We start from the raw sequence: 17,463 nt of genomic DNA, 5'->3' as shown, positions 1-17,463 counted from the left end.
TACTTTGAAACTTCCAGACAGACACAGAAACAAACAAACACGCAAACAGACAACAAACATGAAGACACGCACTAATACAAACAGAGGCACATACACACAGAGGGGGAAAACAAAAGTTGGGCTTCACACAGACACACACAAATACAATGCGTATTTGTGTGTGTCTGTGTGAAGCCCAACAGGACGTACAAGGAGACAGATAGAAAAAAAACTGACAACATCCAAGCCATGCAGAGAAACGCATTGTCACACAAACGTGGAGACACAGAGTGAAATAAACTCACAAACACACATTTACAGAGATACACAAAGACAAACAAAATGCGAGAGAGACGATGCCCCCACACACAAAAATGGAGACAGACACATGGACAGTAAAGAGGTCATGTGACACTGAATACATGATGACAGCACTCAAAGCGTGGACGACTACAACTGTTACACAACAGTGCCCCCGATGTAGCGTAGCCGTCCACAGTCATGAACGTGTGTTCTCGACTGTGCTCTAATCGGCATCGCCACACTCTGGACTGGACAACCAGTCGCAACACACGTCAAGACAAACAAAACCGTTGAGCACGCATCCAGGAAGGTCACAGCCCGGATTCAAACTCAGGGCCGGACAATTGCGAGGCAGACGTGCCTGCCACTTGGGCGTCAAGCCGACCAGTCCTTAAGATTATTTCTATTTCTGCTCCCCGCCGCTAAAGGTGAATGGAAAGGTTAAAGTGTGTGTGTGGCTGTGTGACTGACCTTTGCTTGAAGGCTGAGCGTTTCACATTTCTCCTTTAAATGAACTCTGACCTTCTCTTGCGCTGCGCCAGGGACCGTCAAACTGTTACACACGCACACACTGTAAAATGTCACTTTTTGTAACAGCAATTGAACAAATGTTGGTTTAGTGAATGTGTTACTTAACATCCCTGCCCATCTAAGTAACCGTGGTTACAACTGATGATGAAGACCAATTCAAGCAAGCTGGCAATTTGTTGCATCATGTGACCGTCGTGACCCATTGCCACACACACATCAGTATCGCACACGCTTGCACATACACACGTTCACTAACACTGACACACATCACACACGCACACCTTAGTCTTTCTCTCACACGTTATGTAGTGTGACACACCATATAGTTAAAGACATACACGGAGATGTCAGCCACAAAAATTTCCACGTGCTCCCTTGGCCTCAGGCTGGCCCGCCCCCCCAGCCGGCGAGGTCCATAAAGGGCCTCTTGCTGCCCCCCTTGTGGGACACTTCCTCGTGGCCGTGGGACACTTCCTCTCCGCTCGGACAAAGCACCCGCACCAGCAGCCCCCCCACTGAAGACAGCTGAGGTAGGCCCCCCCCCATGCCTCCACGTCCCTTCCACTTGTGCTTTTCTTTTGTCATTTGTGAGCGACCTTCAGCACAAGGTCAAAGTTGAGGCAAACAGGAAGTAAGGACAAGGTCCAGAGGGATGAGCAAACTTTGGAGCTAAAGGCCCACATTTGACTTAGAAAACAAAGAGGTCACTCCTAGATTAGAGTAAAAAATACATAATGTGAATTGAAAAAAACAATTCGTGCTGTTGTATTGTTGCTAACTAATCAAACCATATTTAACTAAACAATTATTTAATAAGGGTAAAAACATGCAAATTACTGAATTCACAAAATTGCTTTGTACATGTCAAATTATTTATTGTTTAGTAGTTTATCAACAATAAGGGAAATACTGCTCAGTGAATGTAAGAAAAATATTTAAAGATATTTCACTATCATAGAATAGCTTGCCAACTATTTCCTGCAAAAGCTTGGAAGTTAGCAAAGTGCCAAATGCTTAGCTCACTGAAATGATTAGAGAAGGTCACGGTATTTATAGCGCAAATACTTCTGTACAGTATTGCCCCCCACCCCCCCCTCAAAACACTCATGCTGATTCTGATTGGCTGGAGGGAACGGGGATGTTTAAGTGATTCATGCACTATTTCTCATCCACAGACAAGATGTCCATCACAAAGATCCACGCTCGGGAGATTCTCGACTCCAGAGGGAACCCCACAGTGGAAGTGGACCTGTGGACCGCCAAGGGTGAGGGCCTAGCCTAGCCTAGCTAAGCGTAGGTGAGCATAGCGGTCACAAAGACTCAAGCGTCTGTTCTCCCTAGGTCACTTTAGAGCAGCGGTCCCCAGCGGCGCCTCCACTGGCGTCCACGAGGCCCTGGAGCTGCGAGATGGCGACAAGAGTCGCTACCTGGGCAAAGGTATGCCTCTGTTGGCGCCCTTCCCCACATGGTTGCGACATTCATTATTTGTTTTGTTTGTTTTTTAGGGACCTTGAAGGCCGTGGAGCATGTCAACAAGGACATCGCCCCCCAGCTTATTGCAAAGGTTAATACAGCCGAGCCTTGGGATACAACTGACCCTACTTGAGTTTTTCAAGAGCTGTAAATTAGAATGACTGACATTCTAGTTAGCATCAATAGTTTTTTTTTCAATAGTTGCATAAAGTACAATATTAGAGTGCTATTCTTCTTTATTAAAAAATGGGGGGGCTGGAACCGATTAATGGCATTTCCATTCATTTCAATGGGGAAAGATGATTTGAGTTACAAGGGTTCTGATCTACGAGCATGGTCAGGGAAATAATCAAACTCGTAACTCAAGGCACCGCTGTTTAGTGCAGATTCACAGTTTACGATTCGTGTGTAATAGGAAAGTAGTACCTGTTTTTTGCTGGCACATTTAGTGTTAAGGCACTAAGCGGATGCCTGCTCCATTCATTACAGAACTTCAGCGTTGTTGATCAGGAGAAGATCGACAACTTCATGTTGGAGTTGGACGGCACAGAGAACAAATGTGAGTCCGTCCATCTGTCCGTTTGTGTGTCTCAGGCTTCTTGGTCTGCGTCTGACCTGTCCATCGCCCGTCTGTCTCCGCAGCTAAGTTTGGCGCCAACGCCATCTTGGGCGTGTCACTGGCCGTCTGCAAGGCGGGTGCCGCCGAGAAGGGGGTCCCTCTCTACCGCCACATCGCCGACCTGGCCGGACACAAGGACGTCATTCTTCCCGTTCCCGTCAGTAGTAGATAAACATTCCTAAGACAGTGGTTACACAAGTGCATCATAGTTGTTCAACTAGTGTGCGTAAATGTCAGTCAGTGGTGGGAAGTCATCTTATGAGATGTGGGTGTCGCCGGCAGGCATTCAACGTGATCAACGGGGGCAGTCACGCCGGGAACAAGCTGGCCATGCAGGAGTTCATGATCCTGCCGGTGGGCGCCGCCAACTTCCACGAGGCCATGAGGATCGGTGCCGAGGTAAGCCTGTTTTTTTTTTTTTTAGTTGGCTTGACGCCAACGTTTTAGTCACCCGTCTTCTGTCCTGCAGGTCTACCACAACCTGAAGAACGTCATCAAAGCCAAGTACGGCAAGGACGCCACCAACGTGGGTGATGAGGGAGGCTTTGCGCCCAACATCCTGGAGAACAACGAAGGTGAGACGCCAGCGCTACGTCATCATCAATGCACGCAAAACTTGTTTTTTGCTGGGATGCGTCACTACGTCGGCCATTTTGAATGTGCCGGATATGCACTTAAACTCAATGCACGTTAACTCACTTAATTTCACGCACTTCAGTCTCTCTCACTTGAGCACACTTAACAGTATCCCTCTCTAATCTCTGTGCTCGTGACATGTTGATGACATCATCATCATCACGGGTGGCAGCTCTGGAGCTGTTGAAGACGGCCATTGAGAAGGCCGGCTACCCGGACAAGATCATCATCGGTATGGACGTGGCGGCGTCCGAGTTCTTCCGCGCCGGAAAGTACGACCTGGACTTTAAGTCGCCCGACGACCCCTCCAGACATATCAGTGGCGAGAAGCTCGGCGACTTGTACCGCAGCTTCATTAAGAACTACCCCGGTGGGCTACAAAAAAAAACAGTGAGGTGGCTAACAGCTAGGCGGCTAACCTTTGCCTTTTCTCACCAGTCCAGTCCATCGAGGACCCGTTTGACCAGGACGACTGGGAGCAGTGGGCAAAGTTCACGTCCTCCGTGGACATCCAGGTGATTGCGGCTGTCTGGCATCACACACCCACAAACACGTCCACCTGTGCGCTCGAGCTAAGACAGCAACCCATCAGATCGTAGGTGACGACCTGACGGTGACCAATCCCAAGAGGATCCAACAGGCGGTGGACAAGAAGGCCTGCAACTGCCTGCTACTCAAAGTCAACCAGATCGGCTCTGTCACCGAGTCCATTCGCGCGTAAGACGCTGGCTTACTTGTCTGTCTGCCTGTGTATGTGTGTGTGTCTGGCCTCACCTTTGAGTGTGTGTACGCCAGGTGCAAGCTGGCTCAGAGCAGCGGCTGGGGCGTGATGGTCAGCCATCGTTCCGGAGAGACCGAGGATACGTTCATTTCCGACTTGGTGGTCGGACTCTGCACTGGACAGGTCACACACAAAATATGCAAAAAGCATCAAGATGAACGACAAAAGGCTTCACATGTAACAACCTGTATGTGCATGTGCTGCAGATCAAGACCGGCGCCCCCTGCAGGTCCGAGCGTCTGGCCAAATACAATCAGCTGATGAGGTTAGCACTTCCTGGTTTCCGTTCTAGTTTACTTCCTAGCTTCGTTCCACCCACCCGCCTCCTCATTGCCGTGTGCCCCCCTCCCCAGGATCGAGGAGGAGCTGGGAGACAAGGCCAAGTTCGCCGGGAAGGACTTCCGCCACCCCAAGGTCAACTGAGGCCCCGGCCACTGTTTTCTACAGAAGACAAAACAGCAATAACAACAATAAAAACAATGAAAATCCAAAATATAACAACACCAAGTCAATAACACACACACACGCCTCCGTGACGTCAACATGGAAGTTTGGGTGAAGGCTCCCGGTTGCTTGGCGATGAGCAGCGGCCATGTGACAAGACATCATCAAAGACAAAACCATTGCCATCAATGTCCATGTCCAAGTGTGTGTGTGTGTGTGTGGAGAGAGAGAGAGAAAGAGTGAGGGGCGAGAGAAAGACGGGAAAGAGAGAGAATGAGAGAGAAGGACAAAAAATAATTTTTGTTGCAAATTTGATTTTAAAAAGTCAATGGTTTACTTTTTTTTTCTCATTTTAGTCTTGAATAGTGTTTGGTTTTGGCTTCAATCTCATCGGAGAAAACTGCATTATGAGGTATTGTGTGTAGATTTTAAGGGAATAAGGAGGCTGTAGCGTGTGCGTGTGCGTGTACGTGTGTGTGTGTGTGCGTGTGCGGCAACTCTACTATATATTGCTAACACACACAATAGCACATCAATCACAAGGTAAAAAGGCCCATCAGTGTGAGTGTGTGTAATGACGTCAATCTGCTGAAAGGGGTCCAAGACAAAAAAGAGGCGGGGTGGTTCGTTAGCCGCACCTTTGGGTCAGCACTATGTGAACGTCCGGCGCGCTGCTTCCCCCCCTCCTGAGCCCCTCCCGCAGAAAATATTTCACCGGGACTATCCGGTCGCCGCGGTGACACTTTACGAGGGGGCGGGACGCAAAGTCCAGGGGTCACCGTGTGGATAAAAGTGATGATGAAGAAGAACGCGGACCTGTTGGTAACCAACGATTTTTCCCACAAGAACCTAGATGGAGGTGACACGTGCATGTGAAATGTCCCGGGGTGTGTATCAGAACGCGCGTTTGTCTGGACGAGCCCTTCGAAAGGCCGACAACGGATGAATCTATTTGCGCACGGTCGGTGAGCAGCCCATCAATCATCATACCGTAACATGCATGGTTGTGGAATGAACATGCATGTAAAGTTCACTCAAAACTCAAATTTGTCCATAGGTGCAAATGTTTGTCTAGAAAACATCTTGTGATTGGCTAGCGAGCAGTACAGGGTGTGCCCCGCCCCTTGGAAAACAAGATGGATGAATGTAATCATGTCCAGGTGACTTCCCATCAAAGCCTAAATCCTGCTTCAACACTCCCAATCACCACTTGCAGACTTTCAGATTGTGAGTGTGCGTGAGAGAGAGACTTAGTCACCACGGCGACCCTAGCGCCAGGCATGCGTGACATCACGCCACCCAATCGCTATAAAAGGCCGGCCGGGACCTCGATCCTCAGACGCGTCCCGGCTGGGAGTTACGTTTTTTTATTTTTACTCAGAGAGGATTTTCTATTGATTAGTTATTGACAACCGACTCGAGATTGGTCGGGATTTGGGGACGCGTATCGAAACGAAAACGAGTGTCAGCTTCTGGCCAATCACAGTGCAGCGTTACTGACCTGAATATGGATGCTTCAGCCGTTTCCTTTCTCTCCTTCCTGGTCCTTATCTTCATCTTCACCGCCGAGTCCAGGACGGCACCTCAGAGGCAGGATGTCAAGGTCGGTCCGGTCCGGGTTCACATCGTCTTCCATCACCTACCCATAAAGAGTTTTAGTCTTCATGTCATGACTTCATCTGTCAACTATTATGTGGAAAATGATCACTTACAAGGAAATTAATCAATCAATCAATCCAAACTGCATGACAGGCCATGACCGCACTGTTTGGATCGCGGCTCTCTTCTCTCCTCATGGCTACTCCGCTCCCATTCGAGGGCTCTGCACAAGGCCCGGTGGTCCCCCCAAAACAGGAGGAGGCTGTGGGTGCACGCTTACTCGTCGACGTCCTGCGGCGGCACGCCAAGATCAGGCGACGCGGTGGGAAGTGGACGTCGCTTGGAGGACGAGGATGCTTCGGTTTGAAGATGGATCGCATCGGCGCAGTTAGTGGACTGGGATGCTGAACTCTGACATGCTACCTCTGACCCCTGGCAAAAGCTGCTAGAAGACTGTCTGTGTAACAAGACAAGCATGTGTTAAACATGTACATTTGTTGTTGACAAGTTGTTGTTCCGTGACAACATTCCATTTACAAGTGTGTATGTGTAGTACCTGGATTAAAGAAGAGAAAGTTAATTTCTTGTTTGTTCATTTAATTTATCACCTGCTTGTATACACTAGCTTTTGCAAATTATCTTACACGCACACACACACACACACACACACACACACACACACACACACACACACACACACACACACACAAACACACACACACACACTCTTGGCACATCCTCATATGGACTCAAATATTGTGTGAACAGAAGACTGACACACATTTTTTTTTAAATTGTGCGCTATAGATTTTTCTACGCGTTCTAATTTATTAACTATGATGATTCCCAAAATTATTCCACCAATTGCGAAACCTAACCATCAATTTATAAAAACTAATCTGGTCGGGGTTATCAAGGCAACCCACCAGGTGGCGGTGTAAACACCTAAACCGCGTTAGTGCCGCGAAGAAGCCTTAATACGTCACGTGACGGGCTGGCATCAGTCTGGCTATTGCTAACAGTTAGCATCGGACGCGAGGGGCAGCGGCTCTTTTCTCGGCACCAATCCGCGTCGTCGCCCTCCCGTCCCGGTCTCACCCGCAACCATGTCGGCGGTGCAACGAATGAAGGTGGCGAACGAGCGGCACAGCAAAACCATCACGCAGCGGGGACACGTCCAAAAAACCTCGGTTGGTACCCACAGCTAAGCTACATAGCTAACTGGGCTAACTGTCTTTTCATCTCGGTGCTGAAAACGTCATTTATGGTAAGGACTTGCGTCCGCCCCGAAATGACCGCGAGACTTTTTCCTCTTGCAGCGACCGGTCAATGAAGAAAAGTCACCTGTAGGTCCGTGGCTTCTGGCGCTTTTCGTCTTTGTGGTTTGTGGATCAGGTGAGTTAGATTACTCATCACTTAGTCTTCCACTATAACGCGTGTTGTCGTTTCGTGTGTTGCAGCCATCTTCCAGATCATCCAGAGTATCAGACAGGGCATGTGATGAGCTGTTCCCCGTCCCATGTTGACACATACACACTGTTCTCGTTTAGTCATTGTTTAGTTGTTTTTCATTGTTGATCAAACTGTTTGTTTTTTTACACGTACACTCAAAGCATGTGAACCACACATCTCACGATGCTTTGCTTGATTGATGTTCAAAGCGTGTGTGAATTAAAGGTGATATTTTCTCTACACGTCTCCTTTGTTGATGGCATCATGCAAAACAAGCCAGACTGCGGCCTCTAAATCACAGTTCAGTTCATTAAGACTCACTTGCAGTCATAAATAACAATATTTCAAAAGTCCCGTGTATTATGTATGGATACATGCGTACCAACATGTCAATAAGATGGACATTTGCCACCATGCGCTCCCTGCTGGGAACTACATTCATCAGGATGTCGAGCGATGGATTTACGTGGTTAGGCCTCGTCTCTCCAGCTCCCGGTTCTGCTTCAGCTCCTTGATCCTGCGCCAACATGAGTGTCAAATCCATGGCTTGTCATATGGCGTGTGTGTGTCTTACCGGTGCCTGCAGCGTCTCAGGAACCTCATGATCTTCCGTGCAGCCTGGTCCTGTTTCTTGGTCAGGAAGGTCCCCCTGGTGGACATAGAAAGCTGATAACACTGGATAGGCCCAGTTGACTCACACACATGATGGCATTTGTCCACATGTTTACTTGAGTTTGGGGGTGTGGCCTGTGCAGCCGCCGCCCGGGCCCTGTTTGAGCCTCTCGTACTCCTTGTAGCTGCGGTAGTACTGCTGGATGAGCACGGCCGCACGTCGACTCTGCTGGAAGCGCTTCTGCTCGTAGTATGAGCGAAACTTGGACTGGATCAGGATGGCCGCCTGGGTCATCTTCTTGTAGAGTGCGTACTGGGGAGGCGGGGCCAAAACAAGAAAAGTGTTAGGGGGATAATCTATTTGCTGCCTCAACGGGTGGCGCACAGCAGCATTAATCGCGTAAAGTATTTTCTTCCCAAAATGTGTTGCAGAGGGTGGTGGTAAGGGCTTAACCGGTTTGATTCCCAAACTAGTTACACATGGGAGCATTAGAGGCCAAACTAGTTTGCTGACTAAACGGGTTTCATGTCATAGCAAGTTTGACATGGGTAGGGTTTAAGGGCTTAACTTTTCTGCCTAAACGATGGCAGAGTAGCATTACGCGCTGTAAGTCTTTTCTGTCTAAACGGGTTGTTTTATTCTCAATTGTTTAGTTTCAACGCCCAGTGTGAAATGGGCTTCTCTCACAAACACACACAGACACACACACACACTGACATACACATCTACTGGTCACCATATTACCTTGAGAGCTATCCATGTTAGCTAGCCAGAGAGGTACAGAGAGACAGTAGTAAAGTGTTAGTGAAGATGGAGGACACAAAATAGGACTGAGCAACATGGCCTTACTAAACAAGCCTTCCCAGATTTGTCAGAAGCAGTAATAATATTTGAGTTAAAAAATGGAAAACCCATTTAAAAAAAAAAATCACACACGTACCTGTTTATATTTACGGTAGCATCTCTGAATGACGGCGGCGGCCATGTCCTGCTGCTCCTTCAACCTGCGACCCTGCACGTACGCCAACAATCACACGGGCAGTGAGCAGGGTGGCCTAGCAGGGGGCAGGTCAAGCGAGTACCTTGTATCTCCGGAAGGCGTTCTGGATGATCCTGGCAGCCTCATAGAGCTCCCTCTGCTCGCCGTCCGTCAGTGTCAGCAGGGCGAAATCGCGCTCCATCCGACCGTTGGCCGACGCGTTCAGAAACTCGGCCCACGCCGCCGAGGAGGGCGGTCGCAGTCTCTGGAGGGCCAAAGCGCTGAGTGGCGAGGGGGGGCAGACCCGCCTACACAGACGGAGACCACGCTTGCAATGCGGACAACTTGTACAGTCATTTTTACCTCATGGGGACTTTAAGCCCATCTTTGCGATCAAAGTCTGTGCTAAGGGGGCTTACCTGGGCAGGGACTGTGTATGGGCGTCAATCGTGTCCAGGTAGGTCACCAGCCAGGTGTCCTGCACATCCCGCCTTTCACGGAGCAGCGACTCGGCCCCCCCAGCAAAGTCCTCGTGTTTGATTCGCTCTGGCGTGGCCTCAATGATTTGCTCCGCCAGCGTTGCCATGTCGACCTGTTGTGCATGAGGCCACGATAAACACGCGTGTCGCCGTGGCAATAGACGGTTGTGGGTTGCGCGGCAGTACTACCACCTCCTCTTCGTCATCCTCGCCCTCATTCTCCACGTTGTCGCTGTAGCTCAGAAACTGCTCTGCCAGGGTGGGTGGCAAGCCGGGGGACGCGGGGCCCTCGCTCGTACACCCGGAGAGGGTCAAAGCTGCAAGTAGCAGAGCAGTGAACAGTCAGTGAACACTTCACTGACTCGTGAGTCTTTCTTTCTAGTCATTTGCGATATGTATTAGAATTCTGAAAGTATGTGTGCGTCATAGTCAAAAACACAATCAGCTATTTAGAAAGTAGCAATTGGTATGCTTATAAATTGCAAAATGCTGACATTTACAGCAGACGCTTCAGACTTCTGGGGCTGTAGGGGACAAGTAGCTCTCTTGTGGCAAAGTACAAGAAGAACAGTGCTAAACTTAGCGCCTCCCTAACAGAGTTATGACTTCAACAGACTTCCTTGACCAAATCCTCTTTAGACAGTACTTTGGCGCCACCTTGTGGCTTTTCAGGAGCGCACACAAACTGGGAAATGAATCGTGGGTATAAGTGAGCGTTCACTCTGGTGTAGACTCATTAAATGTTACCTGCGTGCGGCTCCTCCACAGGCAAGGAGGATGATGAGGATGAGGAAGGGGATAAGGGAGACGAGGGCGAGGTGTCCATGGGGGCCGCTGAACACTGAGAGGGGGACGAAGGGAGGCTGCTGGAGGAGCTGAGGCCTGCAGGGTCGAGGCAGAGGCGAAAGTGTTAAAAAGCAAAGACCGGCAGCTTTCATTGTGACAGCGCGTGTCACCTGTGTCCGGGCTGGTGGAGGCAGGCGAGGCGGCAGCGGCGGCGTGCATGTGCAGCTCCTCCAGAGCGGCGGCCAGACCTGTGTGCCCTCGCGAGTGGGCCACGGCCAGCGGGAGGCGGCCCAGCGAGTCCGGGATGCCGAGAGCCACGGCGCTCCAGCCGTACAGGAGCTCGGCCGCTCTCCGATGGCCCAGAGCGCACGCCCACATCTGAAACCACGGCAACATGCCGTTTTGATGTGGCGTCTGAGGCGGCTGGCGGAGAACGGAGCGAGTCGTACCAGTGGCGTGCAGGAGAAGTGGTCCACGTTCAGAGGGTCAACTTCCTGTTCCAGGTCCAAACTGTCGCTGTGTACACGCCTGCAAACCACAAAACTTTTTAAAATCATTTTATTGAATAACTGATTAAACATAGATGTAAAAATAGGAAGGAAATTTTACCTCCAGGTGATGAGCGTGTGTATCAGTTGCGTGTAACCCTGCGCGGCGGCCAGATGGAGCAGCGTCATCCCGCGGTGACGCGGCAAGTGCTGAAGCCGCTCCTCGTCACCTCCGCTCCACCGCACCCCTCTCATCATCCTCTCGCACACGCCGATGATCCTCCTCTCGAACCACTGGGACGACTGACACACGAACGTAGTTAGACGACGACGCTGTCACGACTGTGGCTCGGGCCTGCTCACCTGCTCGCGGTCCTCGGGTGTGTGAGGAGGAGGTGGCACGGCGGCCGCCATTTGGTTGCCATGTTGTTGCCGCTGCTGCTGATGTTGTTGATGCTGTTGTTGTCGTTGCGCGACGTCGCGGGCCGCCATGGCCGCCATCCTGCGCTCCATCTGCTCAAGGCGCTCCAGGATGGACACCCTGAATTGATTGTCTGAAGGACAGGAGAGGAAAAAAAACCCCTCAGCTCTCACTACAATAGAATAAAAATGATCCAACGTATGGGGAGGAATATATTTCAGTAAAACTCAAAATTTGTGTTAAAAATGAAAACCACTTCTGAAACTAACAGAAAGACTCAATTAAAATATTCCAGAAGATATAGTGAACAAAAACTGCTGGATTTTGAAAACATATGGACACCCTTTATGGCTTATGAAACTCCACTTGGATACGAACATATGTAAACGTTGGGGCTTGCTAATTGTTGAACTTGAGTCATTTTAGATCATTTGTAAAATGTGGAGGATCTATATTAATAATGGATAACACACCATCCAATGAGAGCCAGTCGAGCTGTGAGCTGGGCAGCGAGCTGGCATTCCTAGCGCGGTATTCAAACAGAACCGAGGACGACACGGAGCCCCCGGACTCGACGACCTGAAGACACACCAGACCGGCCTCGTGGGCTGCGGCGAGGAAACCAAGTGATCCAGTTAGACTTGGTGTGTTTGTGTGTGTGTGTGTGCAGGCATGCGTGTGTGTGTGTGTACCAGGGCAGTAGCAGCGCAGCACGCCAGGCTGGATTAGTGAAGCCGGGACTGCGCTCTGATCAAACACGCACGAGTATCGACCCGTCTGCTCGCTCCACGGTCCTGTGATCAATACTTTGACCCCACCCTACACAATGCACACACAGTGATATTAATGGTGATTAGCAAACATTTGGCGATTTTGGAAAACAATATCTGTTCTTAGACCATTTTTTTTTTTTTTACTTTTACTTAAGCAAACCCTGGGCAGGAATTAAATGAGAACTTTGACTTTTACCATTTTTTCCTCTGTGCTTCTATTTAAAGAAAGTGTGAGTACTTTTGCCACCTCTGCACAACTACATCTGGAGGTGTACAACAGCAGGTGGTGACTGCGGGTTACCTCGGGATACGACCACTCCGGTGAAAAGTCTGTGATGGAAGCGAGCGGCGAGGTAGACGGCAGCGGCTGAGGAAAGGGCAGGAAGGAGGTGGAGGGGGAAGGCTGAGGTGGCACCATGTAGCGAATCCCGGCAGAGAAGACGGCCGGCCCGGGGGCCGCCTCGACGGGGGCGGAGGGAGGCGGCGCCGACTCGGGATTGGTCTCCACCGTGATGAGGTCAGAGATGAGGTCCGGAAACTGGCTGTCGAAGGAGATTTCGAGCTCCTCCGCTTCCTGCTGCGTGTCCATGGGAGGGGGGTCGGCATCGGAGGGTGGGCTGTCGACCTGCTTCGCATGAGACGCCGGGATGGATGTTTCCATGGTGATGTTTTGGGTGGTGGGGGAGACGGGGGGCGCGGGCAGGTGACCATAGGGCTGCTCCTGTGATGCGACGCCACTTCCTGGCATTGATGATTGGCTGGGCTGCGCCACACAGACACGTTGTCATGATGATTATGCAAAATGGACTCAAATTTGTACTCAGGGGAGGTGAAATAAAAATTTTTTTTGTTTACCCCACACAAAACGTTTTTTGTTTTGCCTCTGACAGTGACATGTTTTGCTTTCTGTTTTCTTTGAGCCAAATGACTGAAAAGTCCAATTGGTCCTCACCTGCAGCAGGTTTGACGGATGCGCTAAGATGGGAGCGTCACGTCCCTGCCCCTTCTCCTCGTGGGTACCTCCCACCGTCTCCGCCGGTACCCCCACAGCTCCCAACTCCAGACAGAGCGGTAGGAGGGGCGGCGCCACCGAGGAAGTGGGCGACAAGAGGAAGGAGGGCGGGAGAGAGGACGCGTCCTTCCTGTCCGTCTCGCAGGAGGACGACGAGAGCGACGACGGTGGGGAGATTGACGAGGGCGGGGTGGACGTGGGGGACAGCGCCAGAGAGGAAGGGGAGAGTGGCGATGAGGAGGAGCAGATGATGGGAGGAAGGGGCCCGCCGTACGTCTGGCCTTGCTTGGGGGAATTCAGAAAGGAGTCGGGGTCAAAAGCGGGCGGGAGGAACGGCGGGGGGAGAGAGGGTGAGGAGAAGGATAAGGGAGGGGAGGCGGAAGAGGAGGGAGTGAGGAGCAGGCCTCCTATGACGGGAGAGGGAAGAAGGGTGAGGGAGAGGGTGTGGTGCACAGGGGCGGGTAGGGAGGGGGGTGTGGGGGAGGGCGGGCAGGGCGAGGGAGGCTTGGCATGGGGAGGGAGGGGGGGCGAGAGAAGTAACTGGCTGGAGCGGGTGAGCGCCAGGCTCTCCTTGGGGGCATCCTCCCCACTGCCCCCGGTGATGGCGGCAGTGGTCGCCATGACGATGACGGCGTTGTGCGGCAGCGCCACGGTGGTCAATGGGGGGGATGTGACCGAGCTGTAAAAACACAGTAAAAGAATCATTTGGGATTCAGCATTCATTTTAATTAGGATTTGAGTGTTTAATATCGTTTGTGATTCAGCATTCATTTGAATTTGGACTTGAGTGTTTCATTTTCGAATTCTGTTCAATTTGCATTAAAATGGTTTACCAATTACCAGTAGAAACCACATAAGAACAAGCATGCACAACATTAATCCTGTTAGCTAATTTAAGGGCGTGCAATGAATTCAACTCATACGGCAACATTTCATTTTAGGCTCACTTACGTGGAAGTGGGGCCGGGAGAGGAGGCGGGGCTTCCCTGAGCCTGGAGCTGGGGCAGTTTGGCGTCACCCCCGCCGCCCCCGAGCTCCCCAGTCTCTGAGGAGAGCGGCGAGGATGACGATGGGGGCAATTTGGGAGAGATGATCCGGTGCTTGGTGCTGTTGCAGCTGTGGGGAATGTTTCCTCCTGACACACACACACACACACGCGCACACATGCACGCATGCAGGACATTCAAGTAAATGTGTGAACAACACATTTGCCACTTGTCCAACTCTAAATCACGGAATGATTTGTCTAAACAGGTGTCTGCAAACTTTTGTTTTATTGATGCGATGAATGACTAAATACATTCTAATTCACAATTTTTATATTAATAAAAAAACAATCTAAATTAAGGCAACAACTATAACAGGACTCGATGGATGACATGAATATCTTGGCGGGGGGCGCGTTACCCTGGCTGCCGTTGCAGAGGCACGCGTGTGTGCGTGGCTGCGGTTTGGTTCTCTGGCGCTCCAAGATGAGCTGCACCAGATCCTCGATGCTGAAATCACCGCTCCCGCTGGAGCACTTGATGCTGTGAACTAAAAGACACTTGCGCACTCACACACTGCATTGACGTGTGTGCGTACGTGTACACGCGTGCGAGCGTCTTACACATGGGCTTGAGCTGACCAAGCAAGTCGTCACGGCTCCATTTCACGCTGTCGTGGCGACTGGTCACAGCGCACAGCAGCGGACTGCATTTGCCGGAATCCTCCAAGGAGGGCACATTCAGGTAATGGACCAGCACAATGTCTGGATTCTTTTCAAATATAAAGGTCACAATAAAGGGAGGGAACAATGGCGCTAATGTGGGCGTCTGTCTGTCCATTTACCTGCAGCAGCCAGTAGCAACGCCGGTGGAATGTTGGCACAATGGCGGAATGGACGTAGTTACCGTAGAGACACTGCAAGCGACATGCTCCAGTGAGACAGAGATAATTGTGAGTGAGTTTCGTGGGAGGGGCTGCTCACCTCCATGCCCTGCACCTTCAGCTTCATGTGGTCCTCTCTGGTGTCCTTCCCATCCTTGCGTTTCTTCCAACAGTAGCCATCCTTCCTGTACTTGACCTTCTTCCGGTTGTAGAGGATGATGCTGCCGTTCTTTGGTCTGAAAAAGTGCATAGTGAGCAGAGGCCACCATCTTTGTGTGTGTTTGTGTGTATACCTGGTTTTTAGGGTGCAGGAGAGCCACTCGTCATGCTTATCAAAGCTTACCAGATAAGACGCGATCTCCTGCACACATACGCAAAGGCTTTGGCATAAAAACTACATATACTGCATTTCGGAACTTGACTTAATCACAATTATTTTGATAATAATTAAATTACAACTATTCAAACAGTCATGTATTTATTTGGTACAAAACAAACAAAAAAAAAAGACTAATTCCTTTGAAACACTAAATCCCTTCGGACCAAACTCAATTTATGAAATCAGTTATTTTAAAATAAAAAGGGTGCAAATGTATACATTAAAAAAATATGGTTTCCTTGTATAAACAGCATAAATAATCATAAAATAACAGTATAAAAATAATCTAAAGTTGTATAAATTATGCTGTTGTAATCAAGGAGTGTAAGAATCGCAATTGTAATTGAATTTCGATTAATTGCACAGTCCTACTATTGAATTTTTATATTATGTTTTAAATAATGATTAAAGCTGATGAAGTCAAGTCCCCACTGAAGGGGAGCAAACAGCCATCCCACATCCGACGAACACAGCAGTCCATCTCACAAGTCAAATATTCGTTTGTGCTTGTTAATTTGAACCTGGCACGCACTGACCTCATTAGTGTTCCATCTCAGACGCTCGTTGGGCAGACAGGAGGAGCGAGGGAGGCATTCCAGCAGCTTGCTCCTCTGTGCTTTACTCTCTGACACACACACAAAATCCATCAGAGCTTGATCTTCCCCATGTCCAGGGTTACCATAGCAACAGAGCTGACACCGACCAGAGTGACCCGTGGAAACCATCTCCTTGTTGCTCATGGCGACGAGCCCATGTAGGGTTGCTCTCACACGACGCACAGCCACCTACACTGACCCACTACACACATACAAACACGCAGGCTGAACTCACAGCGGCCAACTTTCGGAAAACACAGTTCCTTGTTGCTTAGCAACCACCGTAAAAAGGAGCACTTGCTTGTGGAGGCCCGAATCAGACCGGGCACTCGCCGAGCTGCTTGCTCCACTTCTGGTGTATCTCTGCCGGCTACAAGCTGTGCCACTCCCGGAGGCTAACTTTTGCTTTGCTTGTTAAAACTATTTAAATAAGTGTTGCCGCTTACATAATACGCTCAATTAAAACAACAGGTTTTGATCCCTGACAAAGTGGTCAAGTGGGAATATTTACCTTTCGCTGTTCGGATAGCCCAGCTGTGCTAGCCATGCTAAAAGCACCGATTTGACGCCGGTGGAAAAAGCTCAGCGTAACTTTACCTCCGAGTGTGGCCGCGCTGGCTGACGCTAAAGCTGGGGACGCGTCGCAACAATTGCAGTTTGACACAAACATCTCCACAAACTACTTTACCTTCCGCCTTCTGCCCGGCAGCCATCTTCCTTTCCTCTGACGTCTTTACGCCGAGACCGTAATGCCTAGTAGAGGGATTTTACCGTAATGCCGCCAGAATAGGCGTAAACGTACTGGAACTGGCTTCGGATGGAGAAGCCAAGGATTGCATTTGATTTGATAAGAAAACACACACTTTAAAGTATTGCAATTTGCTAACGCAACCATAACGCGAATATATATATATAGATTGCGGAGGTAGCAAATCTAGGTCGAGAAAAATACAAAAAACAAAACAAAACAGCCACAGTTTGGCTTTAGCCACAGATGCTTCTACTGAACCAGCAGGTAAACGATCACCTTTAAAAGAAACATCTGCGGGTAAAACCAAACCGTGACGGTTTTGTATTTCTTTCTGGCGTTAGATTTACCACCTTTGACACAATGTAAAGAATTGAACTGTTTGTGCATTCAAACTGCTGTGCACGACTTCGCCGCTAAGCGGCAGTACAATACAGTCATATGGAAAGACGAAGAAGTTTTGCAAGTTTATACAAGTTATCCGTACTTCTACATAATTCACA

General features: G+C 49.8%; 4 protein-coding genes across 6 annotated transcripts; 3 read left to right on the top strand and 1 right to left on the bottom strand.

Annotated features, from left to right (window-relative positions):
* Positions 1-1,184: 1,184 nt before the first annotated feature.
* On the top strand, positions 1,185-4,823 carry eno3 (enolase 3, (beta, muscle)). Its single transcript, XM_088391359.1, has 14 exons — positions 1,185-1,343; positions 1,989-2,078; positions 2,155-2,250; positions 2,319-2,377; positions 2,776-2,845; positions 2,929-3,062; positions 3,188-3,304; positions 3,375-3,480; positions 3,714-3,911; positions 3,980-4,056; positions 4,134-4,258; positions 4,337-4,445; positions 4,529-4,587; positions 4,676-4,823. The coding sequence occupies exons 2-14, from the start codon at positions 1,994-1,996 to the stop codon at positions 4,743-4,745; spliced, it is 1,305 nt and encodes a 434-aa protein (XP_088247485.1). The 5' UTR covers positions 1,185-1,343; positions 1,989-1,993; the 3' UTR covers positions 4,746-4,823.
* Positions 4,824-5,763: 940 nt separating this feature from the next.
* Positions 5,764-6,926, top strand: nppcl2 (natriuretic peptide C-like 2). Its single transcript, XM_088391414.1, has 2 exons — positions 5,764-6,369; positions 6,519-6,926. Exons 1-2 carry the CDS (start codon positions 6,274-6,276, stop codon positions 6,771-6,773), a joined length of 351 nt encoding a protein of 116 aa, XP_088247540.1. The 5' UTR covers positions 5,764-6,273; the 3' UTR covers positions 6,774-6,926.
* Positions 6,927-7,341: 415 nt separating this feature from the next.
* LOC148403583 (stress-associated endoplasmic reticulum protein 1) lies at positions 7,342-8,057 on the top strand. Its single transcript, XM_088391427.1, has 3 exons — positions 7,342-7,555; positions 7,685-7,760; positions 7,826-8,057. The coding sequence occupies exons 1-3, from the start codon at positions 7,472-7,474 to the stop codon at positions 7,864-7,866; spliced, it is 201 nt and encodes a 66-aa protein (XP_088247553.1). The 5' UTR covers positions 7,342-7,471; the 3' UTR covers positions 7,867-8,057.
* camta2 (calmodulin binding transcription activator 2) lies at positions 7,905-17,019 on the bottom strand. 3 transcript variants are annotated; one of them, XM_088391248.1, is made up of 26 exons: positions 16,901-17,019; positions 16,320-16,414; positions 16,153-16,241; positions 15,531-15,598; positions 15,338-15,473; positions 15,199-15,270; positions 14,978-15,125; positions 14,776-14,904; positions 14,320-14,503; positions 13,309-14,047; positions 12,658-13,119; positions 12,276-12,402; positions 12,057-12,191; positions 11,526-11,716; positions 11,284-11,465; positions 11,124-11,202; positions 10,845-11,052; positions 10,636-10,770; positions 10,081-10,205; positions 9,829-10,001; positions 9,513-9,717; positions 9,371-9,442; positions 9,175-9,195; positions 8,546-8,742; positions 8,392-8,466; positions 7,905-8,334 (listed from the first exon to the last, which is right to left on the bottom strand). In XM_088391248.1, exons 2-26 carry the CDS (start codon positions 16,354-16,356, stop codon positions 8,280-8,282), a joined length of 4,044 nt encoding a protein of 1,347 aa, XP_088247374.1. In that variant the 5' UTR covers positions 16,357-16,414; positions 16,901-17,019; the 3' UTR covers positions 7,905-8,279. The 3 variants fall into 3 exon arrangements, with proteins under 3 accessions (XP_088247374.1, XP_088247383.1, XP_088247389.1); XM_088391257.1 differs by lacking the exon at positions 16,901-17,019 and adding an exon at positions 16,810-16,833; XM_088391263.1 differs by lacking the exon at positions 9,175-9,195 and having other exon boundaries at positions 16,901-17,018.
* Positions 17,020-17,463: the final 444 nt, after the last annotated feature.

This window comes from Syngnathus floridae, chromosome 1, assembly GCF_059516105.1.
Source record: "Syngnathus floridae isolate MCC-2025c chromosome 1, RoL_Sflo_1.0, whole genome shotgun sequence".
NCBI classification, from domain to species: domain Eukaryota; kingdom Metazoa; phylum Chordata; class Actinopteri; order Syngnathiformes; family Syngnathidae; genus Syngnathus; species Syngnathus floridae.
The sequence above is the reverse complement of the archived record's forward strand: the minus strand, read 5'-3'. Positions and strand labels throughout refer to the sequence as shown.

What these genes read in the sequence shown, in the direction of transcription:
- eno3 (XM_088391359.1), top strand. Translation starts at nt 1,994, where the DNA reads ATGTCCATCACAAAGATCCACGCTCGGGAGATTCTCGACTCCAGAGGG. An exon ending in CTTCATTAAGAACTACCCCG is followed by an intron (nt 3,912 to 3,979) that starts GTGGGCTACAAA and finishes TTTTCTCACCAG; the next exon opens with TCCAGTCCATCGAGGACCCG. An exon ending in TCGGACTCTGCACTGGACAG is followed by an intron (nt 4,446 to 4,528) that starts GTCACACACAAA and finishes CATGTGCTGCAG; the next exon opens with ATCAAGACCGGCGCCCCCTG.
- nppcl2 (XM_088391414.1), top strand. Translation starts at nt 6,274, where the DNA reads ATGGATGCTTCAGCCGTTTCCTTTCTCTCCTTCCTGGTCCTTATCTTC. An exon ending in CTCAGAGGCAGGATGTCAAG is followed by an intron (nt 6,370 to 6,518) that starts GTCGGTCCGGTC and finishes ACTGCATGACAG; the next exon opens with GCCATGACCGCACTGTTTGG.
- LOC148403583 (XM_088391427.1), top strand. Translation starts at nt 7,472, where the DNA reads ATGTCGGCGGTGCAACGAATGAAGGTGGCGAACGAGCGGCACAGCAAA. An exon ending in GACACGTCCAAAAAACCTCG is followed by an intron (nt 7,556 to 7,684) that starts GTTGGTACCCAC and finishes TTCCTCTTGCAG; the next exon opens with CGACCGGTCAATGAAGAAAA. An exon ending in CTTTGTGGTTTGTGGATCAG is followed by an intron (nt 7,761 to 7,825) that starts GTGAGTTAGATT and finishes CGTGTGTTGCAG; the next exon opens with CCATCTTCCAGATCATCCAG.
- camta2 (XM_088391248.1), bottom strand. Translation starts at nt 16,356, where the DNA reads ATGAGCAACAAGGAGATGGTTTCCACGGGTCACTCTG. An exon ending in CACACGCTCATCACCTGGAG is followed by an intron (nt 11,203 to 11,283) that starts GTAAAATTTCCT and finishes TGTGGTTTGCAG; the next exon opens with GCGTGTACACAGCGACAGTT. An exon ending in GCGAGGATGACGAAGAGGAG is followed by an intron (nt 10,002 to 10,080) that starts GTGGTAGTACTG and finishes CATGCACAACAG; the next exon opens with GTCGACATGGCAACGCTGGC.